General features: G+C 49.5%; 1 protein-coding gene across 1 annotated transcript in view; it reads right to left on the bottom strand.

Moving 5' to 3' along the window:
- The window catches only part of PGM1 (phosphoglucomutase 1), a 55,338-nt gene extending 30,895 nt beyond the window's left edge, over nt 1-24,443 (bottom strand). The window contains exon 1 of the mRNA XM_075615924.1: nt 24,044-24,443. Coding sequence (XP_075472039.1) covers nt 24,044-24,289 — 246 coding nt within the window. The 5' untranslated portion in view covers nt 24,290-24,443. The remainder of the gene's footprint in view (nt 1-24,043) is intronic.
- Between the last annotated feature and the right edge of the window lie 2,078 nt (nt 24,444-26,521).

Raw genomic sequence — 26,521 nt, forward strand, 5'->3', positions numbered from 1 at the left:
TGCCTGCTTACCTCCCGGCTTGTGCCCCCCCCCCCCCCCCCCCCCCATCTCCTCGGCTCCGGCATCAAATAACGTCGCAGGGTCATGTGACGTCACGTTGCCATGGCAATGCGATGTCAATTGACGCCGGTTACCATAACGACGTGTCGCCGAAGATAAGGCAGGAGAAGCTGCAGAGGCCTTGCGCGGTCCCCCCGGCATTTAATTCCAATCCAACACACACACACACACACACAGCATTTTGTTGCCATTATTCACATCTGGAACACGTTAAAATCTACACAGGTAAGCATAACAAGTGAGGGTGAATAGAGATGTTAACAAATATTACCAGATTCAATTTTCTTTAACAAAACACAAACTGCATTGAGAAGTGAAGCGACCAGTGTTTCACTCCCGGACTGGGCAGAAAACGTCATGTTCTTATACTTAAAACTCATAACATCTTTACTAAGTAAACTCATTATCCAAGTCATGTATAACATGATTGGTTGGTTATAAACCGTTACGTCTCACTGAACTAGGTGGTTTGTTGCTTAATCAGCTTTGTTGACCTTTATTTAGCATAGTTCTACAGAACAGAAAAAGGCCCGGGGGTCAAAGTCAATATCTTGTGAAAAAAATAAATACAACTTTTTACCTGCTCTTTTTTAATGTAATGGCTTTAATTACACCCAGAATGACAAATATTACGACCACGTAACTAAAATCCCCTTTAGTGTGGCAGTCAGAATACAAGAGTTTATATTTTCTATAAAAAGGCAAGGGAGTTCTAGTTCCCCTAAAACACCAGGGCCTTATCCCCAAAACCCCAAATGGTTCTCATCCTTCTCCTTGGGACAACCCAGTCAGGCCGGACTTTATAAATAAATCAATGAACTTCCCAAAAAATGTTTTGCATGTATGTACCGTGATTAGCTGGTCATCTTGAAGATAGTGTGGCGACACAATGCCCTAACCAGCACACAATAAATGGGAAGGTTAAAGAAGGCAGTCTCCCAGGAGTCTCACCCGTTGATTGTCCCTATGAGATGGTCTCTATTACGGAATTAGACCTTTTGCGGTCACTACGCCGCCGCCGGTCAACCACCAAGGACAGTTACCTGCCGACCATTTCACCCCTAAGGTAAGTGATTAGCTTTAGGGTAAAGGTTAAACTTTTTAGGGCAAGATTAGAGGGTCGGGGGGTTAATGTTTTATGGGTAAAGATTAGCGTTGGCATTATGGGTTTTACGGTAAGGGGGTTACATTGGCAGCTAAATGTCCCAGACCGTCTCTATTACCCACTTTCCGTCACACGTCCATACATTATCCTTTACGGATGTGTTCGTGCATCACAATAATTTGCACCAGACATGCTTAATATGGCTATTTTATGGTCAATGTAATGGCAAATCAGCGTGGAGCTTCATACATAGATTAAATAATACTTAAGGGTGTCTTATTACATGGACCTCTGAAAAGAACCAAAAGATGCAGAGAAACAAGATTTAAAGCAAGGGAAGACATGTTTCATTTCACGAGGATGCGATCGCATTATTGTAATGTATTAGACAAAGCCAATCAATATAAAAGCGTTGCGAAGGGGCAGGGTGGTCATTCTTTTTTAAAAACAGCTATTCGTCAATTTCAGTCATTTAAAAAAAAAAAAAAAAAAAATCAGATTACAAGGAGCCAGTGATTAATTTATCCGATATAAAAAACAAAACAAGAAACCTGAGACATCACCGCAAACGGAGCAGTTAACTGAAAACTGGCTTATATTCATTGAGGTTATATCAGGTGAATTAGTGACTACAATCCAATATTCCATCATGTGGTTTAATTCTGTATCAAGGTGTGAATGATTGAATAGATCATGGAGCTACGAGAACAAGGTTGGCACATAGCAAAACTTTGCTGATGGAGCAAAAGCTCCCTGGGTGTGTGGAGCACTTACTGTATGCAGTGCATTCTTTTCTGTTATTCTGCTTTAGAGATTTGTCTGTCCAACGGATTTTACAGTTGCAACTTCAATTAGTAACAGGGCAGAGCTTCAATTACTCTACTGGATATAACCATTGTTTGTTTTTGTTTTTTTTTTCCCAAACAATTTTATTAGGCAATTAGACATTGTTACAGAAATAAAAAGCAATGTAGCCTAACATTTGACATTTTTTTTTTTTTTTTTTTTTTTTTTTTTGGGGGGGGGGAAAGAAATTGACTACAACTGTTGTCAAAAAGAGGGGGGAGTGCCTCCAGAGAGGGGAGGCAGAGGGGGGAGGAGGGGGGGGAGGGGTGGGTCGGGGGGGGGGGTGTCCCATCTGGCTGTTGGGGGATGTCTTGTCGGGGGTTGTTTCTCGACTCTTAAGGGGAGGGGGTAACCCTCTGTCTCCCCGGGGTTGGGCCACCGGGCCTGTAGCGGGAGCTCCAGGGTTCCCAGATATCCTCATGGGCCTGGAGTTTTTGCCTTACAGTGGCAGTTAGCCGCTCCATAATCAGTACCTCTCCGACCCTTTTTTCGATAGTCCCCATTGCCGGGGTGGTTGTTTTCCTCCAGGAGGCCGCAACACAACATCTGGCCGCAGTGAGAATGAAGGATATTAATTTCCTGGTAGGCCGGACTATGTCTGACATAGGTGCGGCCAACAGGTAGGTCAGTGGTTCGATAGGTAGTTCCAGGTCGGTGACCTCTTTTATCAGAATTTGGACCTTGGCCCAGTATTTCACAATTTCTGGACAGGTCCACCAGATGTGGACCATGTCCCCTCTATGACCACAGCCTCTCCAGCATAAGTCGGATGCCTGAGGGTAGATCTGGTTTAATCGTGCTGGGGTAAGATACCAGCCAAACAAGATTTTATAAATGTTTTCCTTTATTGTGGTGCATAGGGAGGTCTCCGAAGCCGCCTGCCAGATTTCTTCCCAAGTCTCTCTATCTATATTTATATTTAGATCTGCTGCCCATTTGAGCATGTAATCATGCTCCTTGGGGGTTGATGAGTGCTCCAGGACTCCATATATGTCCGAGATTAGACCTTTCTGGTGGGTCTTAGTCTCGCAGAGATGTTCGAACCTCGTGAGAGTGGGGTATTCTGGAAGAGGGCATGTTGTTCTAATGAAATTTCTAATTTGAAGGTATTTAAATGTGTCCAATTCCCTGATTTTATATTTGGTCCTCAGTTCTTGGTAGCTCAGAAGCCTCCCTAGGCTCAGTAAGTCCGCAATCGCCTCTATACCCCGCGCGCTGAATTGGTCGAACAGCTTAGATCCACATCCCGGGGGGAATTTCGGTTGTTAAAGATAGGGGTCAACTGAGAGCTTTTGGAGGTGAGGCCGTATTTGTATTTACATCGTGTCCATACGTCCCACGTGTGACGTGCGGCTTGTAATTTGAGATTGGGCGAGGGCCCCTCTCCTCTGTCCAGGCTCCAGAGGCAGGCTTGCAGGGAAGGCATTTTGGCACACCGAGTCTCTATTTCCACCCAACTACAACGGGTCGGGTCAGAGTTCCACATTACTACCTGCTTGAGTTGTGCCGCCAAATAATATTTGTGTAGGTCAGGAACTCCCAGTCCTCCCTTAGATCTTGCCGCCATCAGGACCGCTCTAGCGACTCTGGGTCTCTTGCCCTGCCAAATAAAGTGGAACAATTTGGTCTGTATGTGTTTTAGATCAGTGCCAGGGACGTGGGTCGGTAGTGTCTGGAAGAGGTATAACATTCTTGGGAGTATATTCATCTTAGTGGAAATAATTCTACCGATCCACGATATCTGGTAACCTTCCCACTGATTTAGATCCTTTTTGATCTTGTCCCATAGCTTCGGGTAATTATCCCGGTATAAATCCCGATAGTGCCTTGATACATTAATTCCCAGATATTTAATATATGAAGGGCACCATCTATAGTTAAAATTTATTTTGATGAGCTTGACTTCGGGATCTGGGAGACTAAGGTTTAGGGCCTCTGATTTGTCGCTGTTTATTTTGTATCCTGACACCCTACCAAACTCCGCCAGTTCCCTCTGAAGGTTAGGGAGGGAAGTTAGGGGTTTAGTCAGGGTGAGGATGATATCGTCAGCGAATAGGGAAATTTTGTATTGTGCTTTGTCGATTGGGATACCCTGAATATTCGGGTTTTGTCTTATTTTAGACGCCAGCGGTTCAATCGTGAGGGCGAAGAGAAGGGGGGAAAGGGGGCATCCTTGGCGGGTGCCGTTTTTGATATGGAATCGTTCAAGGCCTCCACCTGGGAGTCGTACTGAGGCCGACGGGTTCTGGTAGAGTGCTTGAACCCCTTTTAGGAATGAATCTCTGAAGCCAAATTTTATCAATGTTTGGTCTAGAAACAGCCAGTCGATTCTGTCGAATGCCTTCTCTGCATCAAGGCTTAATAGCATCGCCTTTGAGCCTGAAAGGTGGGCATGGTCAACTAAGTTAATGATTTTACGGGTGTTGTCTGAGGCCTGCCGGCCCAGGACAAACCCGACCTGGTCCTTATGTACTAGTCTCGGGAGGATAGGGTTAAGTCTGTTCGCCAGAATTTTACTGTATAATTTAAGGTCGTTGTTCAACAGTGAAATTGGTCTGTAGCTGCCACATTGGGTGGGATCCTTCCCTTCTTTCAGTATTATAGCCAGATTAGCGGACGACATTGTGGGTGGGATAGGATTCCCTTCTAAGAATGAGTTGAACAAGCTTAATAGGTGTCTGGACAGGATGGGGAAAAATTTCTTATAATAGGCATTTGTGAAACCATCGGGGCCCGGCGCCTTGGATATCTTGGAGGCCTTAACGGCCGCTTCTAGTTCTACTAGCGTAATTTTAGCGTTTAAAATAGTATTTTCTTCCTCTGTTAGAGATGGAAGATCGCAGTCAGATAAGTAGTCTACGGCTGACGCCAAATTCGCTATGTTAGATTTAGCAGAGTGGGTTCTTAAGTTATATAATTTGGAGTAGAATTTGGTGAATTCCTCTGCTATTCTCTTTTCGTTATATTGGAGTTCACCAGAATTATTCCTGATCGCCGCTATATGTGACCGTTTCTGTATTCCTCGTAACTTACTAGCGAGAAGTCTGTCAGCCTTGTTCCCTTTATCATAGTACCTCTGACCCGTCCATTTAAGAGCTTTTTCTACAGTTTCCAATTGAATTATTTTTAAATCATTGCGGGCAGTTGTCAATTGTTTATAAATTCTCCGGGAGGGATTATTTTTATGCTGCTGCTCTAGAATGATTATTTTGTCTGTAAGCTCTTTAGTTAATTTCAGTCTAGTTTTTTTCCTGTGGGAGGCAATTGATATAAGAGTTCCTCGAATTGTCGCCTTATGGGCTTCCCACAGGCTTGCCGGAGATGTAACGGAGCCTTTATTTATTCTAAAATATTCCTTGAGAGACTTTTTGAGTTCCATCACTGTCCCGGAGTGGTTCAGTAAGGAATCATTTAGTTTCCAGCTATATGAGATAATTTTTCCAAATGGAATGGATAGGGTCATGGTGATAGGGGCGTGATCTGACCACGTAATAGGGCCAATGTCTGAGTCTAAGGTGGCCTCTAGTATGTTCTTGGTAGTAAGAAAGTAGTCAATACGGGAATAAGACTGGTGTGGGGCCGAGTAGAAGGTATAGTCCCTTTGCCCCTGATGTTGTGTTCTCCAAATGTCCACCAGAGAAAAGTCCCCCACAATGTCCTTAAATTTTTTCCCCAGTCTTTGTGACTGAGTGGAATGTTGTCGTCCAGGGTGGCTCGATTTGTCTTCTTTTGGATTGAGAGCCATATTTAGGTCCCCAGCGATAAGTAGCGAGGAAAGGTACTGTGGGTCAATTTCTTCCAGAACTTTCTTCAAGAATTCTGTCTGATTCTCGTTTGGGGCATATAGGTTAATAAGGGCGATTGTCGTGCCGGAGAGTGAGCCGTACACCACAATAAATCTTCCCTCAGGATCTGCTTGTATTTTCGCTAAATTAAATGGGGTGCCTTGACGGATCAAAATGGCGACCCCTCTGCGTTTGCTGCTGAATGACGAGAAGTAACTCAGTGGAAACGCATGTTGAAAGATTTTAGGCGGCTCTTGAGACGTGAAATGCGTCTCCTGGAGGAAAACAACATCTCCCCCTGTTTTCTTAATCTCCTGGAGGGCCAGGCGTCGTTTTCTATTGTTGTGAAGCCCTTTCACATTTAAGGAGACTATCTTTAGTGCTTTTTGGTGGGACATATTAACCCTCTAGAGGGTGTCGCGTGTGTTGTTCTTAGGTTAGTACAGGAGGGGAACAGCCAAAATGGGTAGAGGGGGGAGGGTTGGGAAGGGGGGCCGCTGGGAAAGAAACAGCGGGTCAAAGAAAGAAAGGAAAGTCGACCCTAATGGGGTCTGAAAAGTATTAAGCCGGCCTTTGGTAAGGGACCGGTTAGTGGGGTTTAAGACCCTTGGGGGCGGGTCCGAGAACGGTCCCCAGTGGAGGCGGGCCGAGTGGAGACCCCTGAGGCTCTGTAGTTTCCTCCGATATTTGTTTCATCGGATGAGACTGGTGGATATGGTTGGTAGTTATGCCTTCGCCTTGCCTTCTGAAGAGTGGGGTGAGTTTGGGGGGAGAAAGGGAATAGTGGGTGGGGGAGGGGGAATGGGGGAAGAGGTGAGGGTGGGATTCTTCACGTAGGTAAGTCCTCTCAAGTAACAGGCCCATGCTACATAATTTACTTTTCCTCTTTATCTCGGTTCACGCTGAGGGATGCCGTGGGTGGGGTGGTGGGTAGGTACAGGGGTTGCTGGGAGGATAGGTAGAAGGGGAGGGAATGGGAGATGAGGGTAGAGGGGGGGTGAGGGGACGCACAGATTGAGACCTTACACCTTGAACATTATACATACTGTAGTTCACGTACATTTGTTTGGACGGCAATTGATTGGATTAGTACAGAGGTTATGCGGCCTCTTGTGGTCAGCCTGAATAATGCAACTTTTGAACTCGTAGTCCCAAACCTTATGGCAGAAGCTAAGGCAAAGGTAGATAGACCTGTGATGGGGGGGTAGGGAGTGGTTGGGAAGGGAGGTAGGGAGGCGGGGGTATGTAGGGAGAGGGGGGGAATGGTAGGGTGGGGCGTGGCAGGGGGTGGGGGGAGGGAGAGGGAAGGGGGGGGTGGGGAAGGGGGAGAGGGAGGGGGGGGAATGGGGGAGGGGGGGAGAGGAAGGGGGGGGGGTTGGGGAGGGGGGGAGGGGGGATAGGGAGGGGAGGGGGAAGGGGGGGGACAGGGAGGGGAGGGGGAAGGGGGGGGACAGGGAGGGGAGGGGGAAGGGGGGGGACAGGGAGGGGAGGGGGGGGAGGGGAGGGGGAGGGGGGAGGGGGGGGAGGTGGGGAGGGACGCACAGAGTGAGATCTTGCATCATAACCCGTATACATAATTCACATTTAATTGTTTGGAGGGTGGGTAATAACAATTGTACAGAGGCTCTTGTGGTGAGCCTGTAAAATGCAACTTTCAAGTCCATATTCCCAAACCCATTCAGCAGGAGCTAAGGTAGCGATAAGAAGACCTGTTCAGGGGGAACCGGGATAGGTTGGGTAGGATGGAAGAAAGGCGGGAGAGGAAGGGGACGGTAGGAGGAGAGGGGGGGAGTCGAAGGGTGGGATGTGTGTAAGCGATGGAGAGGGGCCGAGGGAGGGGGGTGGGGAGGGAAGGAGGGGGAGGGGGAGGGGAGGAGAGGGAGGGGGGGGGAAGGAGAGGGAGGGGGGGAAGGGGGGGAGGGAAGGAGGGGGAGGGGAGGGAAGGAGGGGGAGGGAAGGAGGGGGAGGGAGGGGGGGGGGGGAGGGGGAGGGAGGGGGGGGAGGAGAGGGAGGGGGGGGGAGGAGAGGGAGGGGGGGGAAGGAGAGGGAGGGGAGGGAAGGAGAGGGAGGGGGGGGGAAGGAGAGGGAGGGGGGGTGGAAGGAGAGGGAGGGGGGGGGAGGAGAGGGAGGGGGGGGGAAGGAGAGGGAGGGGGGGTAAGGAGAGGGAGGGGGGGAGGAAGGAGAGGGAGGGGGGGAAGGAGAGGGAGGGGGGGGGAGAGGGGGGGGGGAAGGAGAGGGAGGGGGGGAAGGAGAGGGAGGGGGGGGAAGGAGAGGGAGGGAGGGGGGGGGGGAAGGAGAGGGAGGGAGGGGGGGGGGAAGGAGAGGGAGGGAGGGGGGGGGGAGGAGAGGAGGGGGAGGGGGAGGGGGGGGGGGAAGGAGGGGGAGGGAAAGCGCGGGAGAGGGGGGGGAGGGGGGGTAAGGGTGGAGGAGGGGTTGGGGGAGACGCATCGATTGAGACCTTACATCCTATTCATTATACATAGTTCACATTCATTTGTTTAGACGGCAAACAATAGCAATTATACCGAGATCCTGTGGCCTCTCATGGGCACCCTGAATAACGCTACTTTCAAACCCCTGTTCGCAGACCTATTTAGCGGAGCTAAGGTAAAGGGAGGCAGACCTGTTCAGGGGGGTCAGGGGGGAAGTGGGGGGGAAGGAAGGGAGGCGGGGGAGTAGGGAGAGGGGAAAAAAAAAAAAAAAAGGGGGGGGAGAAGGGGACGAGAGGGGAGGACGAATGGGGAGTGGGGGGGAGGAGGGGAAGAGGAGGACGCGGGGAGGGGGAGAAGGGGTAAGGGGGACAGGGTATCAATCTGAACAATAGGCTGTATACATTGTGTGGGGGTCACAGTTCATCATTTAGGTGTCAGGGAAATGCATTAATACAGGCGGTGTTGCTAACATGCTAACCTGTGTAATGTAGCATGTTTGCCTATATTCCCGGGCATGCCTAGTCCGGTTGGAGCAAAGATAAGTGGTCAAGCGCCTGACCGTCAAGGGGGGGGGGGTGGGAGGGGGAAGGCGGGGTAGCTGGGGGGGGGGGGAGGGGAGGAGGAGGGGGGGAGAAGGTGGGGTGGGAGAGATGGTGCTGGGGGGGGGAGAGATGGTGCTGGGGGGGGAGAGATGATGCTGGGGGGGGGAGAGATGGTGCTGGGGGGTTGGAGAGATGGTGCTGGGGGGGGAGAGATGGTGCGGGGGGGAGAGAGATGGTACGGGGGGAGAGATGGTACGGGGGGAGAGATGGTACGGGGGGGAGAGATGGTGAGGGGGGGGAGATGGTGAGGGGGGGGGAGATGGTGAGGGGGGGGAGATGGTGATGGGGGGGGAGGGGGGGTTGGAGGGGAAGGGGGGGTAGAAGGGGAGGGGGTGTCGACCTGGACACTTAGCCTAATCATTATGAAGGGTTTCTTATCAATTCTTTAGGTGTCTGAGAAATATTTTGGAGCAGACAATGTATACATCCTTGTGACAGTACTGTGGGATATAGCTTGCCTGCCTATATTCACGGACCTAATTTGCCAAGTTAGGTCAGGGGAGGGGGGAGAACACAGAGGGGGGGGGCGGGGGGAACACAGAGGGGGGGCGGGGGGAACACAGAGGGGGGGCGGGGGGAGGGGAGAACACAGAGGGGGGGAGAACACAGAGGGGGGGCGGGGGGGGAGGGGAGAACACAGAGGGGGGGGCGGGGGGGGAGGGGAGAACACAGAGGGGGGGGCGGGGGGGCTGGTGAGGAAGGGGAGGGGGGGTTCCTATCAACTCTCTCTATGGGACCTTCTTAAACAGGGTACATAATCATTAGTTCAATTGGGGGGTGAAATGTAAAACTTGGGACAACGGGGGAAACTCCAACGGGAAGGTAGTTGGGGGTAACAGTGTTACAGACCGTCTCTGGGTGTCTCTCCCTTGGGGGCGGTTGGACTGTCTTGCGTCCTAGGCCCGCTCTTGACCGAAAAACCAAGGGGGGGGGGGGGGGGGGGACGGTCTGGTCCATGAGAACGGCGAGGGGCAACTCGGCTAAACCTTGGCGCACCCCCCTCAGCCGAGGAGGGGGCCAGCGCTCCTGCTGGAGACCGGGTTATAACTGTGGCTGCCAAAAGCTTAGGGTTTCCAAATCCGGGGTAGCGTGGTGCGGCGGGAAGTGTCGTCTGGATGGCGGCCGCGAGTGATGACGTCATCTTCTCAGGCTGGACACCGCGTGGTGCTCCTTGACGAGAAGAGGGTTCTCCGGGCGCCATCTTGTAGGGATTCGGCTCGCACGAGGTGGGCTTCGTCCTTCGGGTTTCCGCGATGCGGCGGCTGGTTCCCGGGAAGTGCAGCGAGGTACTAAGGCTGTCAGTCCTCTGGGAGTCGATGGGGAGCCCTGAGTGGAGGTAAGAGGTGTGGATCCGTTCGGATCCTGCGTTGGGGTCGTTCCAGGCGCCATTTTGTGGGATGTTGGAGTTGTTCTCCCGGGAGGACCTCCATAAAATCCAGGGGGTCGCCTTCATCTGTCTCTGGACTGCCTTTGCTCCGCCAGTCTCTCCGACGCTCTTACTGGAGGGTCCTCTCTGCCCCGAGGTCTGTCGCCGGTTTGGTGGACATTTTGAAAGGGCTCGGCGGGAAGGCCCAGGGTCTTTGCCAGTGACTCCATTTCCTCCGGGAGTCTGATGACCAGAAATTTACCTTTGTGGAAGATGGTAAGTTTAAACGGGAACCCCCATTTATATTTAATGCCTTTGTCCCGGAGTAGTAAAGTGAGGGGGCGCATCGCCTTCCGTCGGTCCACTGTTTGTTTGGAGAGGTCGCTATAGACCTGCAGGGGCTCATTCTGGAACGTGATCGTGTCCCTGTCTCTGCACGCTCCGATCAGTTTATCCTTAGCAGAGTAACTGTGAAGGCGCACGATCACGTCCCGCCGGCGGTTTGGATCCTCAGACCGTGGGCCCAGCGCTCTATGTGCCCTATCTATCTCCAGGTCATGGGAGGCAAGGTCAGGGGCGACAGCGAGGAAAAAGTCTACAAGGTAAGCCTTTAGATGGGTGGGCTGTATTGCCTCAGGAATCCCGCGGATCCGCAGGTTCTGCCTGCGGTCCCGGTTCTCCTGGTCTTCTAGGCCATCGCGGAGGGAGAGAATCTCCTGTCCTAGGCGGATTATCTCATCATCAGCTTCGGCCTGATGTTGGAGGGCCTCATCCAGCCTGGCCTCAAGTGTAGTGGTCCGCTCCTGTAGGCCCTGTATGTCACGTTTAATTTCAGCCACTGCCTCTTTGATGTTTGTCTCCAGCGATTTCTGGAGCTTAGCGTGGAGCTCCTCAAGGAACTCCTTAGTAATCCTCCCGTCTTGGGAGGGGGGGTTATCGGAAGGGCTTGCCGGTGCGGAGAGGCCTTGATTGCTTCGTGCCTCAGGTGGGCGGGCGCCATCTTGCCTTCTGCCTCCCGCCTCGGCAGGTTGTTTTGCCGAAGTGAAGAATTTGCCAACCCCCTGGGTTTGGTGGCTTTTCCCCTTGTTAGACATCCCTGCGGTTTTAGGGAGTGAATGGGAGCCTTTTGGGGGTTTTTCTATCGGAGAAAATCGCTTTAATATAGTGTTTATGCAGAGGGGTCTCCAGAGCTCTCCCTCTACCCGACTACCCTGGATGACGTCATCGGCACGCCCCCAACCATTGTTTGTTTAATAGTAAATAACATGTAATACACAACACAGTATGTGACACAGTGTCCCTGTAAGAAAGAATACGTGGGTAAAACCTAGAGAATACGAAGGGAGTAATTTATGAAGGTGCAATAGTGCTGATTCACCACTATGGCACGGGGATCTACTAATCCGAAGCTACTTAATCCAGGGGTTCCATATCTATAGAAATGTTTAACCGTAGGCTTTATGAAGTTTTCCGTCAACATCCCTGTTGATTATTGGTGTGACCGCCATTTTAAAGGGGAATAGAGGGGTTTTCCATGCACAGACAGCATTCAGCAGCATTTAGAATAGGGGACATTAATTTGCACATTGAGGAATTCAGATTTTCAATGTGTTTGGAGAACAGAATTATGACCAGGTCAAGAGGAATTGTAACATCCCAAGGTTTCTGGGATTAGCTTTCGGATCATAACTCCATATCTTTGTACGTCCGAGCAGAACCACCAGATGTGAGCCACGTCTCCTATCTGCTCATATCTTCTCCAACACTGATCTGAAGAACTAGGGAACATCTGACTCAACCTTGAACCTGAACAAGATTTTATAAATATTCTTCTTTGTCATAGTTCATATCTCTATATGTAGTCTTCGAACAATCTATATAGAAATATATTTGGGAACAATACAAGGAGCTTCCAGAACAACTATTCATCCCAAGGGCAGTACAAACGACACTTGGGTCATACCTGAAGTTATTTTTCCCCTTATGATATATCACTGGATGATGTGTCACTGGAGGTTTTTGTTTGACTACAATTCACTGCGCTTTTACTCCCAAGTTCTTTGAGTAGGATTCTGGTTTTAGACCAACCGGACCAGTTGCCTGCCATTTGTACTTAATTGTTATTTTATAATTATTGTTGTATTAAATTAGCTCTTTTTTAGTCAGCCTTGCTTACATTTGTTTATTGTTTGTATAGTGTCCATTTGAATAGCAGTTTACACTATGATCTGTTTTTCTGTTTATATTCCACATATGACGTAACATCTGGCCGTGGATATTGTGACGGTAGCCTGTCACAGGTATTAAGGTTACACAAATCCCTGGGTTGAACTGAACGAGGCTTAGATATAATAAAGTATATTTATTCCTTTGGATAGGTGAACACACGAATAATACAGTAACAGACAAGAAGTACACTTACTTTGGGGTTGGGGAATGAGAAGGTAACAATTCAGATGATATCAGAAGACAAAGGATAAAGGGTGAACAACAGTTTATAAACCTTTTGTGCCCTATCCTTGACATTGAGTACAGTGGATTGGTCTTCAATTAACTCTAGCCACTCATTAACGTGGGAACACATTTTGACACATGCCCCCCTGCTTGTTGGTACATGCGCAGTAGAGCTTTGGGGTCTCATTTCTGTAACCCCTCCCCTGCATCAGGAATGCCAGCTAGTCTACCAGATTGGATTCCTGGCAGGATATTCTTTGTTGTGAGGTGTGAAATGGAACACTTGAAGACTACTCTGGTTTGAGTTATCTCCGCCCTCATGCAAACAGTGGAGGTGACAAAATCCTTTGAACCATACTTAAGTCCTAGACATTGGGTCGCCTTTCTGGCCATATGCTACCCTGGTATGCAAAGGAATTTCCTCTGGGTTTTACCCATACCTTGGAACACAGTATGAAAGATAAAACATAACCATATTAAAATATCCGGTTCCATTGGGTCCAGCAGGTCCAAACTCCCCAGTTCTCAATGCCGGAACTGGGACACCCTATGGTCCAATTTGCGACTTGCTACGACCTTTGGAACCGGAGATACACAAATACACTTAAAACCGTTTCACATTTTAATACAAAAATCTCCGCTGTAAATTAAATCACGGTTTTTCACTAAATCCCCATTGAAAACAACGGGCTCCGCCGCCATAGACTTTCAATGGCAAACCGATGCCGCTGGCAGCTATGGGAATCCCCGCCATAGACTTTCAACGGGGCGACGCCGCCGTTGAAGTCAATGGGGGTTTTCCGCCGTAGCCGGTCAATGGAGATTGGCCGCCATTGGAGTCTATGGGAAAAGTCCCGAACTTTCAAGGGGGTCCATACTCCGTCGGGCTGGTCCAAGAGGGTCAAGGATGGTTCTGCAGCGATGCCGGAGCAGTGACTACAGATACCCCAAACCCTGATCCTCTGGGCCCTCCGGAACCGGAGCTATGGATTACCAAATTTCAGCTTTTGACACTTAGCCGTTTTCCTGAGCCGTTTCTGCCGCCGCCATTGGAACCTATGGCGCGACCCGCTCTTCTCGGTTCGACCCTTATCGGGGGTCCAGGATACGGGGACCCGGTTGTGTTCGAGTGGGGGAAGGTCTAGGAACTAGGGGCAGAAAGAATTTTATTTCTAGGTGCTCTAGAACTGTTTATTCCCACGCCACTTGTCGTTGAACTTGACTTGTTAAGTGACCAAAGCTCTCCTATTGAAAATGTATCCGCTTTGCGGTTAAGCGGTTTGGACGGCAGCCAACTCGTTCCTGGAAAGCTCTTTCGAGGATTCTCCATTGAAGTCAATGGGCCCATTGACTTACAATGGGAAACCGCCGCTCCTCCTCTCAGACGCCATCTGCTGGTCTTCTCAGGAAACAGGACTCAACAGCAAGATTCGCCATTGAAACACATGGAGCCTCAATGGCGGCCTATGGGAGCCTGCAAAATGGTGCCTGAAAAGGCGGGAAAATTACACAAAGGGCCATAATCACTAAACAACTATTAACCCTTGTGCCCCCGGATGGATCCTAGTGTGTGTGTGATGCAGACACTGATTAAACCAGATGTTATAATAAAACAGGGGAACAGGGGAATACACAGTTACATGTCATAACAAGGGTTAAATCACATTTCTGGACCTCAGCCCAGTTAACCCCTTGTCTCCCTGGTGAGGTCAGAGGATGGCCAAATGGGGTGTAACGCTTTTAATACCGGGCCACCCCCTCTCTCCCTCTACAGATATATCTACATTTCTGGAAGTGCAAGAATTGAAGCAGTTCTTTGCACTACATTCCATTTGGACTTCATATAGACTGTCTTTGGACATTTTTTGTGATATAACTGACTTTGTCTTTGGGTCAGTAATTCCTGGCAGCCTTGCCTTAACATTGTAAGGATTTTTGAGTGTTTTCTAATTGTTTTGCACTATATATTTTTATTGTTTAGCTTTTAGCGCTAATTGCACCATCCTTTTTCTTTTTTACATATCTCCATATGTAGTCTTAGAACAATCTATATAGAAATATATTTGGGAACAATACAAGGAGCTTCCAGAAGAACTATTCATCCCAAGTGCAGAACAAACGACACGGGGGTCATACCTGAAGTTATTTTTCCCCTTACGAGATATCATTAGATGATGTGTCACTGGAGGTTTTTGTTTGCCTTCCTCTGGATCAATACACTAAGTACAAATATAGAATAAAGTATCTGTGGTCTATATTTAGCATAGGTTGAACTGCAAGTCTTTATTCAACCTCATCTACTATGTAACTATGCAAGAAACATTATCCCATATATCTACCCAGTCATTCGGCATTTCAACTTCGAGGTCAATTCACCATTGTCTCATGTAGTTATGGTTGCGAAGTCCATCAATAGCAGCTAGATCCTGATATACAATGAGAATTAGGCCTTTCTTGTAGCTCCTATGCCTATAGGACCTCTCAAAAATAGTTGAATTTGGAAATTCAAGTCTAGGAAAAATACGATGAAGTGCCTAATTTGGAGGTATCTAAATAGTTCAGTGTTTGCTAGGGAATGTTTTTGGCATACCTCAAATTTAAATCATTTCCCTTTGGAAAGCACCTTACCAATATCTAGGATACTCTTATTTTTCCAAGCATTATAAGAATTGGTGGTCGTCCCAGGGAAAAAATTTGGATTGTCAAAGGAATAAGCTTGGATGTGGATAAGACCAATCCAAACTTTTGTTTAGCGACGTTCCAGATGTTCAGTGTAAACGTGATTACCTCTGATGGGAATTGTTGGCTCTGCTTTTTATCTTCATCTAACCAGGGGAAAGATGGTAAAGAAACAGGTTTACTAAATGAGGAGTGTGTCAACCCAACAAAATAGCTTTGGCTTTGAATGCCAATAAGTGATTTCTCTCAATTGAGAGGCTAAATAGTACTTCTTAATGTCCGGGACCACTATCCCTCATCCTGGAGTGAATAGGACTGATCTTGCTCCTCTAAGTTTTTTATCTTGCCAGATAAATTGCATTATTTTATCCTGTATACCATTGATGTATTTAGGTGGTATTGAGATTATGAGCCAATGGGGCCCTTTGTGCCTTAAATTTAACAACGGCTTTTTATAATTCTGTTGGGAAAGAACTTTGAATGTTTTAAGATCTTCTATCTTTCTTGGTAATGCCTATGTCTTCCTCCCATTCTAGGTCGGTGTCCAGTGACACATGGGAAGGCCAGAGCGAGGCTCGGCCATTTCCTGAATCTCCCGTTGGTAAACTTCCCTTCCTAAAAAAGCATGAAACTTCCTGAGAGGAAACGTATTCTTTGGAGGCATCGATAGGATATTTAGACGACTTTTGGGATGATGGTTTTAGGTTCAGGACGGTTATTTCAAGCTTTTTTCTTGCAGGGTCTACAGAGCCACTTCAGCAAACATCCATGCTCCTCATAATCATGTGCGCGCCTGACCTATATATATTGTCTTTTACTATGTTATGTTCTAGTCACCTCCTTCACTCCACAGGAAACAGAATTTTTGAAGACCCGTGACATGGAATCGGGAGACTACATTGCGCTTTCCTATTGGTGACCCGCGCAGCCATGTTTGCAGTCTGTCGCCAAGTTATTTTCTGGTGTCAAAAACAACAAATATCTCCAGAACCCTGGTTCAGGAAAGATTAAAAAATAAAAGTGAAATAGCAGGGATTGCCGCTTTGTATAACAAATAAATCAGGATCCTATTTGGTTGCTTTCAACATGAAATCTTCTCATGAATTCTTTTGCAGCCATCAGCTATGAATCCGCATTGTCAACATTTGGATAAACTTCGTGCCTTGAGACAGTGTTTGTGCAAATGCTGCTCACACCCTCCGACTGGCACATTCATGTTCTGTTTTCGATACTTGCTGTAAATAGATCTTGCTCCAGGCATTGGCACTTCAGTGTAGTTTTTCTTGTTTGTTTCCTCTTAACTTATGTTGTTTCTCCCCCACATACAAATCTTGCTGCTCACCGTTTATTAACAAAAAGAGAAGTATTGGTGCGCTAGATCTAGAAACTCTTCTTAGTATATAAACCTATCCTCAGATTAGAGGTAAGTGTAAATGCATATCAAATACAGTTTCAGGCAGGGTGCGCAAATTTTTAAGTCTGCTCCCCCCTGCCTGATCTCCCCCAACACCGGCTTGGCTCCGGTGTCAGATGACGCCGCGGGGTCATGTGACATCACCTTACCATGGCAACGTGACTTCACCCCGCGTCATTTGATGTTGGGTTGCCATGGAGACGCGTTGCTGGAAGCCAAAGTAAGTAAATTTACAGAGGCCCTCGCGCGGTCACCCCACGGGGAATGGCGCTGGGCCTCTGTAAACGCCACGCCCCCCTAGGAAATCCCCCGTCCCCCCGGGGGGGGGAAGCGCACCCCCCCCCCAGATTTCTCACCCCTGCTGTAAGGGATTAGACTCACACACAATCTTACAAAGACTTATGAAAAGGAAAAATTCTTGTAAAAAACGAACATTTAAGAAATAAAAAAAAGATTAGTCAAGTCTCCGACCTGCACCGTCCTGTGCAAATTAATCTCAGGGGGGAGTAAGGGGAATGGGAGAGGGAGATATGATAGTTTAGTAATTTATAAAAACATTATTGCACAATTACAGCACCAATTGTCTCATTCATTGCTTCATTCCAATTGTGCGATTCCTTTAGCAGGTAACATTGTTATGGACACATGACCCTGCCGAGGCGATCTGGTCCAGATAACCTGGTAACTGGACTAGAGTCTACAAATGCCGCCCAAACCTTTTCACGCACTCCTTCCCGATGTGTGCGCCGCTGCCTGCTTCCTGTGTTGCTGGACCCGCCTCCGCTGTGCTCACATTCAATGTGTTTTGTGCGACTATGCAGATTTCCAGACGACGTTTATTACTGTCTGAACAAGAGTTCAGACAGTAATAAAGAACATAAAAATGACTTTTGTGCAATCATAAAGAACATATACAGACCAGCACCCAAAAAGAATCCAAAGTCCCTAATAGAGTCCAAACAGATGGAAGGGAAGATAATCCAAATGCTCCAATCACTGTAAGATCTCCAATCCGGGGGTCCGTGACATAGGGACAGAAACAAAGAAAAATAATAGTGTAATATGTAATGTTAAAATGGGACAAACATGAAACACTTAACAGAAGACAAACATAAAACAATTCCCTGAGGAAGTGACGTCAGTCACGAAACGCGTAGGGTCAAAGGTCACGGTGCCTTGGAGTAACACTGGTTGTGAGAAGTGTCAGTCAAGTGAAGCAGGAAGCAGCATCATTGAAGCTGCAGTGCTGGCAAGCAGGAGAGTGTGGAGTTCCCTTACTCGGCGTCCATCTTGGAGAGTGTTTTGAAGCTAGAGGGAAAGATACTACACAGGTAGCCCCTGAGGACCCCCACTGCTGCAGGCGTCTGCCCCACTTGGTTACACATGGTTGTTATTCCAGTCCTGCTGTAAGTAGGGTTTTGGGTTTTAACCCCTTGATGACCCGCTGCAGCAGGCTCCGTTTGTTTTATTAAATAGTTATTTTTCTTTCAGCTTGATTGTTTTATGTTTGTCTTCTGTTAAGTGTTTCATGTTGTTTGTCCCATTTTAACATTACGTATTACACTATTATTTTTCTTTCTGTCCCTATTTCACGGACCCCCGGATTGGAGATGTTACAGTGATTGGAGCATTTGTATTATCTTCCCTTCCATCTGTTTGGACTCTATTAGGGACTTTGGATTATTTTTGGGCGCCGGTCTGTATATGTTCTTTGTATTCTCTCTGGTGTTGTTCTGCTAGTGTTCCTGGCTGCCCTGTACACATTGTGTTATTATTGTTAGTATTTTATTTTATTGCACGTAGCGCCTAAGCACTTTTCTTTGTGCTTTTTGTGCAATCATGATAAACCATACCAACATTTAAACATTTCCTAGTGACTTTCTGGTAGAAAAACGGTTGAGGTTTGGAGCACAGAAAGCGAGATTCCACTGATGGATGATCACAAAAGGTGTTATAAATGCAACTTATATACTTGGTCCTGTCTTTGCTCACTCCACATGCCTGAGAGTGCACTGTGAACTGCAGGGTGCATCTCCTCAGCCTCTTATTTCCCTGGCTCGCAAAAAGGGCACGAGTACAGTCAGAGTCATCACTAAAAAAGGACAAGGACTACCAAAGAGCAGACCAGTGGCCATGAGGAGTAGTAAAGCACCAGGAGAAAGTATAGCTCAGCCAAGTACCAAAAGGAGGGAGAGGGAGTAGGAGCTATGATACATTTTATTGGATGAACAAGTAGTTGATATGTTACAAGCTTTCGAACCTCTCCGGGTCAGGGTAACCCCATGAGGTACCCAGAGAGGTTCGAAAGCTTGTTATAGATCAACTACTTGTTGGTCCAATAAAAATGTATCATACCACCTACTCCCTCTCCCTCCTTTGAAAGTACAGTAGGGCCCCGCTTTTCGGCATTCCGCTCATACAGCAATGCCGGGAAGGGGGCCGCCATGTCTGCACATGCGCAGAACGGGGGCGGCCCAGGTCGCACATGTGCAGAACGGAGGTCGCACATGCGCAGAAGGGGGAATTGCCGGTCTGCACATGCGCAGATGCCGAAAATCGCCGGTTCCCGGCAATTTTTTTGCTTTGCGGCGGGGCCATAGAACGGAATTCGCCACATTACCGGGGCATGCGTGTACATGGAAGAAAGGTCCAACATGGCTACCCACCCTTCTTTGTCTGGCTCAGTAAACACATAGCGGACCATATATGAATTGGAAGCCCAGCAACATTTTTTTCAGCTAGACAGCATATATCAAGTATAAGAGCCTTGTGAAGGCATCTCCTTAAATGTTATACTGATTCATTAGACAAAACAGGCTTACCCCAGGAAAGGCCAAATTGGGCCTGAAACTTATTTTGATAGCATGCTCCTTTAAAATTAAATTACAGGTTTGCATAAGAAGATCCTGTCATATTGCCCACTTCAAGATTGTGAGTGTGTGTATCATTGAGTGTACAGTCTTCTTTCTTAGGATTTCCAAGCACCAGCACCTCAAACACCCTTTTTTTAAAAAAAAATTTTTTTTAAACATGAAGAACTAGACATCAAATTGCGACATGTGCATTGTACAACTCTTCAGTAACCACTCCTATTCTCCACGCCTAGTTGAGCAGCGACACAAGTAGAGGAACAATGTCATACACCTCATCTCACTTTAAAACCAGCCCCTTTCAGCCTAATCCGTCACATCTCTTCCACTCCCTTCCTAGCACACTAAGCCTCACCCTAGTTCACCTTTTTAACCTCTCTCTCACCTCCGCACATTCTCGTCTTCTTTTAAACATGCGCTCATCAAGCCAATTCTAAAGAAACCCTATTTTGACACAGCCCCCCTCTCTAACTACTGCCTTATTTCTCATCTTCTCCGCTTTGCCTCCACGCTACTTGAGCACCTTGTATATATACCACAGCTCAACTCACTTTCTCTCTTCCAACTCCCTGCAGTCTGCTTTCCATCCTCTACACTCCACTGAGACAGCACCAACAAAAGTGGCCAATACTCACAGCTAAGTCTAAGGGTCACTTCTCCTTACTAATTCTCCTCGATCTCTCTGCTGCCAGACACTGTTGATCACGCTTCTTCTCCTGCCCACAATACACTAAATTGGCCTCCACGACACAGCCCTCTCCCTTGGTTCAAGTCGTACCTATCCAGCCGCTCCTTCAGTTTTTCCTTCTCTGGAGTCACCTCTTCACTCCCTCTTTCTGTTGGAGTCACACATGTCTCTGTTCTTGGCCCTCTACTCTTCTCACTCTAAACCTCTTCTCTTGGTCAACTAATACAATCTTTTGGCCTGACCTCTCCACTGTCACCCCTATACCCAAACTCTCCCTCACGGTCAATAATACCACAAGTTCATGAACACCTAAAGGCTGCTGTCTAGAGGTCATCTTTGACTCTGGTCTCTTATTAATTCCTCACATTCAGTCCCTCACCAAGTCCGGCCATCTGCTCTAAATATCGCCAGGATATGCCATTTTCTCACTCATGATGCAACCTTCTCCTAGTTGGCATTTCCCTTGTCCAAATTCTAATCCATCCAAAATGCTACGTCCACACTCTTCTACCTCACTCACCGCTCCAGTGCTGCTCCACTATGCAAATCCATACCCTGGTTTCCCATGTCCTCTAGAATCAAATTTAAAACCCTAGCTCTGACTTACAAAGCTCATGCTGCTGCCCTTACATTTCAGGCCTCATCTCCAAATATAATCCCCAAAGGCCCCCTACGTTCTGCCAATGACATCCGCCCTTCCTTCTGCCTTATTACCACCTCTCACTTCCACCTACCAGACTTATCCGGTGCTGCCCCCTCTCTCTAGATATCCCTACCACATACCATCAGACTTTCCCCCAGCTTTCAGACATTTAAAAAATTCCAGAAAATGCACATTTTCAAGGAAGCCTATCTGGCATACCTCTAACATTCAACTACCCCCTCCAACCCTATTGGGAGCAGTTGTGCAGCTGGACCATTTTCCATCCTGAGATGCACTCCATCCTACAATGAGCAGCTACGTCACCTTTTTGTTTCAACATTGTCCCTCATTCCCTCATTACTAATGATGTACCGAGCACTGGGTAATTACCCGGTACCCAGCGCTTTTTCAGCTACCCGGAAATTACCCGGACCTGGCAGCAGGGGTAGGAACCGGCGCCGGGTAATGTCATACTAGCTGAAAATACTCCATCACTTACCTGCAGCCGGTGACGGAAGGTGTGGCAGACCACGGCGACACGGCGTGAGCAGCAGGAATAGAGCACACAGCTGATACCAGTGTGAGCCGGGGAACCATGTGACCGGAACAGGAGAGTTCCTATTGGACAGCCGGGGAGGAGCTGGCTGTCCAATAGGAACGCTCACATGGTTCCCCGGCTCACACTAGTATCAGCTGTGTGCTCTATTCCTGCAGCTCCCGCCGGCTGAACACAGACTTCTGTTGCTGCCACCAGGACTTCTGCTGCTGCTCCCAGATGTCGCCGTGGTCTTCCTCACCCTGCAGGTAAGTGCCGTCTGGGTAACCGTATACCCGGCCGGGTAAAATTATTAATTTTGCCCGGGTACCCGTTACTCGGTTTTCTGAAAAATTAGGACCCAGTACAACACTACTCATTACCTTTTGTATCGGTTTGTGCTTGTTTGTCCATATTTGATATGTAACTATTTATGTAATATACATCTCTCTGTACCCTCATTGTACTGCACAATCGGTGCTCTACAAATAAATAATAATCTGGTCAGGCTTCTTGGTCACTAACAGAAAAAAAAAAACCTTAATTTTTAGAGCTATAAACACACAAACAAATAGGGGAGTATGGTAGAACTTAATAAATTGCAGAGATGGTCACTTGGGGGGGCAGGAGAGAAGTAAGAATAAGGGGGGGGAATAAAATAAGGGAGATCAGGAGGAATGGAATAAGAACAGAGGTTTCTGTTTTTGAATAACAAGCAGTTGTTGGGAAGTTGCTGGGAGTTTCATACTCAACACTGCTTTATTTTACAGTATTGTTGGAAGGGGAATCAGTGTTGGAAAGAGAATCAGGCTTAAATATGAACTGGTACTTTAATAGCTGAACAGAATGGTTACCTTACCAGCTTTAAAAAAAAAAAAAAAAAAACTCTGGACGACGTTCTCCAAAGGCAAGCTGAAAGTGGAAACTGTATTCTAAATTCTTGTAAGGTTATTTGAAATGTCAAAGGGCAGACAAGTCCTATGCGCAAGGTTATTACAAGATCATGTTGTGCCAATGGAGTGTTTGTGAAAAGCCTGCAGTTCTTTGGGATTTACCACAGCCTGACATCTTGGTCATTGATATTGAGAACTAAGATTTCTCAACTAGTTACTGTGGCTGGGTGACACAAGACATGATATTATATCACCCAAACACTTCCTGGGCATCCGTGTTGCATTATAAGTATGTAGTTCACATGAGTAACCCTTTCTTGCATCTTTTTGGCCAGAAAATTGAGTCTCCCACTATGCTAGGGGTACTAAACTCCAGTCCTCAAGCTCTCCTCCCCCGTCAGGTTCAGGATATCCTTGCTTCAGCACAGATGGCCTCAGTCGAAAGCTAAGCCACCTGTGCTGAAGCAGGGATAACCTGAAAACCTAACCTGTTGGTGACCCTTTGCCACCCCCCGATGTATACCCTGCTTATCAGGACATCACCTGTGTGTGGGAGGGGAGTTTAAACCAAGAGGAGGTTTTTGTGCAAGAATCTCCAGGGCCAGCGGTTAGCGGACATTTATATATCTGCAAAGTTAGCTCAAATGTCAAAGGGAAGATGAGGGCACAAACTCAAGAGTATCAGCACACTGTTGGTGAAATGCAAAGTCTTTCGTAGTATATATGTTTGTTTGGGATAGACTGAGCCTGGGGTGTGTCTGGCATTGAATGTTAATGGAAATGATTCATCAAGTCAGAGCATCCCCAGCACAAACTCAGGACCATTTGACTAACGGTGCAGAACTCTGCCAAGGCAAACACGTAACCTCCATCAAATAATATAGCAAACACTTTACTTCTGGCGAGATAGGACCCCAGATTATCGGTCCCCTATTTAGCCAGAATTGATCCCTTACTCAATTAAAATGTATCATACACTGCTTTGGAGATAAATAATATATAACATTTTATAAGTTCTGGTGGGTGAAAAGGTGACTAAAAACCCTCCACCATGTAGCATATAAAAATATTACTTGTGAGCACATTCACGTCTTAGACAGGTCTGCGACCCTGCTTTTCGCCATTATCACCTAGCACAGGGGTGCGCAAACTATTCACGCTACGCCCCCTCATGCCAACTACCCCCCGCTGCTCGCGCCGCGCCCCCCTTTCTTTCCGGCGTGTGGGGGTCACGTGACGTCACGACATGACCCCACGGCATCATTTGACGACGCGTCGCCGAAGACCCGGCTGACAGCAGAGGCCTCACGCTCCCCCCCCCCCCCCCCCGGCATTTAATTTAAATGCCGTGGGGAAGAGCGCAGGGTCTCTGTAACCGCCCATGCCCCCCCCAGCAAAATCTCCCACGCCCCCCCAGTTTGCACACCGCTGACCTAGCATACAGTGCTTCCACTGCTGCAAGGTATTCTGGGAAATGACATGCAAATGAGCACACAGTGCAACCTTTTGTCTTCAATCTTAATATATATATATATATATATATATATATATATATCACACACACACACGTCTTTATTTATATATAGGCCTATAATCATGTAGTCAGGACAGAGAAATGCCCAATGTAAACAAGAAGCCCCCAGAGAGTTACATGCTTTGCTGGTCCCTTACCCCATTCGCAGCAGCAATCTGGACAATGAGCTGTATAGCCTCCTTCATGTAAAACCTCCCGTCTCCCCCCACCACCAGCACCCCGCCCTGCCTCTCCGCGGGCTCCGTGCAGGAGATGATGCTTTGGATGAAGTTCTCCGCGTAGTTGGCGTTGGTCTGGAAGACACTGACCCTCTTCCTGAGGCCGCTGGTGCCGGGCTTCTGGTCGGTGTAAGGCTTGGTTGTGACTGTGTGGATTTTGGCCATGGTGCTCGGGGAAGTGAGGGCCTGTGCCTGGGCTCGGGGTGCTGAATGTCACACACACAGTGCCTGGGCTCAGGGTGCTGAATGTCACACACACACACAGTGCCTGCCTGTGCTGGAGCGCTCATTGGGTTTTGCTGCCCTGGGAGCACCGCCTGCTGCAGCTGATGCGCCTGCCACTCCCACCAATAGCAGGCTACAGAGGCAAAGGGGATGTCCTTCACCTCTCCCAGTTACTGCATGTAGAGCACGTCCTCCCTCTACTTGCATCATGTACTTAAGGTGTGGGCTGGGCTGGCAGTTAAGGTGTGGGCTGGGCTGGCAGTGGTAGGGTGAAGTGTGGGGAGGGGAGAAGTGGGAGGAAGTAGTGTGGGCTGGCAGTGGTGGGGAGAAGTGTGGGGTGGCAGTGGTGGGTGGGGAGAAGTGCGGGCTGGCAGTGGTGGGTGGGGTGGCAGTGGTGGGTGGGGAGAAGTGTGGGGTGGCAGTGGTGGGTGGGGAGAAGTGTGGGGTGGCAGTGGTGGTGGAAGTGTGGGCCGACAATGGTGGTGGGGAGAGTGTGGGCTGGCAGTGGTGGTGGGGGGGAGGGAAAAGTGTGGGCTGGTGGTGGGGAGGAGGGGAAAGTGTGGGATGGCAGTGGGGGGAGGGAGAAGTGTGGGATGGCAGTGGGGGGAGGGAGAAGTGTGGGATGGCAGTGGGGGGAGGGAGAAGTGTGGGCTGGCAGTGGTGGTGGGGGGAGGGAGAAGTGTGGGGTGGCAGTGGTGGTGGGGGAGGGAGAAGTTTGGGGTGGTGGGGGGGAGGGAGAAGTGTGGGCTGGCAGTGGTGGTGGGGGAGGGAGAAGTTTGGGGTGGTGGGGGGAGGGAGAAGTGTGGGCTGGCAGTGGTGGTGGGGGGAGGGAGAAGTTTGGGGTGGTGGGGGGGGGGGAGAAGTTTGGGGTGGTGGGGGGGGAGGGAGAAGTGTGGGGTGGTGGGGGGGAGGGAGAAGTGTGGGGTGGTGGGGGGGGAGGGAGAAGTGTGGGGTGGTGGGGGGGGGAGGGAGAAGTGTGGGGTGGTGGGGGGGGAGGGAGAAGTGTGGGGTGGTGGGGGGGGAGGGAGAAGTGTGGGTGGTGGGGGGGGAGGGAGAAGTGTGGGGTGGTGGGGGGGGAGGGAGAAGTGTGGGGTGGTGGGGGGGGAGGGAGAAGTGTGGGGTGGTGGGGGGGAGGGAGAAGTGTGGGGTGGTGGGGGGGGGGGAGGGAGAAGTGTGGGGTGGTGGGGGGGAGGGAGAAGTGTGGGTGGTGGGGGGGAGGGAGAAGTGTGGGGTGGTGGGGGGGAGGGAGAAGTGGGGGGGAGGGAGAAGTGTGGGGTGGTGGGGGGGAGGGAGAAGTGTGGGGTGGTGGGGGGGGAGGGAGAAGTGTGGGGTGGTGGGGGGGAGGGAGAAGTGTGGGGTGGTGGGGGGGAGGGAGAAGTGTGGGGTGGTGGGGGGGGAGGGAGAAGTGTGGGGTGGTGGGGGGGGAGGGAGAAGTGTGGGGTGGTGGTAGGGGGGAGGGAGAAGTGTGGGGTGGTGGTAGGGGGGAGGGAGTTGTGTGGGGTGGTGGTGGGGGGGAGGGAGAAGTGTGGGGTGGTGGTGGGGGGGAGGGAGAAGTGTGGGGTGGTGGTGGGGGGGAGGGAGAAGTGTGGGGTGGTGGTGGGGGGGAGGGAGAAGTGTGGGGTGGTGGTGGGGGGGAGGGAGAAGTGTGGGGTGGTGGTGGGGGGGAGGGAGAAGTGTGGGGTGGTGGTGGGGGGGAGGGAGAAGTGTGGGGGGGAGGGAGAAGTGTGGGGGGGAGGGAGAAGTGTGGGGGGGAGGGAGAAGTGTGGGGGGGGAGGGAGAAGTGTGGGGGGGGGAGGGAGAAGTGTGGGGGGGGGAGGGAGAAGTGTGGGGTGGTGGGGGGGGAGGGAGAAGTGTGGGGTGGTGGGGGGGAGGGAGAAGTGTGGGGTGGTGGGGGGGAGGGAGAAGTGTGGGGTGGTGGGGGGGAGGGAGAAGTGTGGGGTGGTGGGGGGGGAGGGAGAAGTGTGGGGTGGTGGGGGGGGAGGGAGAAGTGGGGGGTGGTGGGGGGGGAGGGAGAAGTGGGGGGGGAGGGAGAAGTGGGGGGTGGTGGTGGTGGTGGGGGGGAGGGAGAAGTGTGGGGTGGTGGTGGGGGGGAGGGAGAAGTGTGGGGTGGTGATGGGGGGGAGGGAGAAGTGTGGGGTGGTGATGGGGGGGAGGGAGAAGTGTGGGGTGGTG

This window comes from Ascaphus truei, chromosome 10 (assembly GCF_040206685.1).
Source record: "Ascaphus truei isolate aAscTru1 chromosome 10, aAscTru1.hap1, whole genome shotgun sequence".
In the NCBI taxonomy this organism is placed as follows: domain Eukaryota; kingdom Metazoa; phylum Chordata; class Amphibia; order Anura; family Ascaphidae; genus Ascaphus; species Ascaphus truei.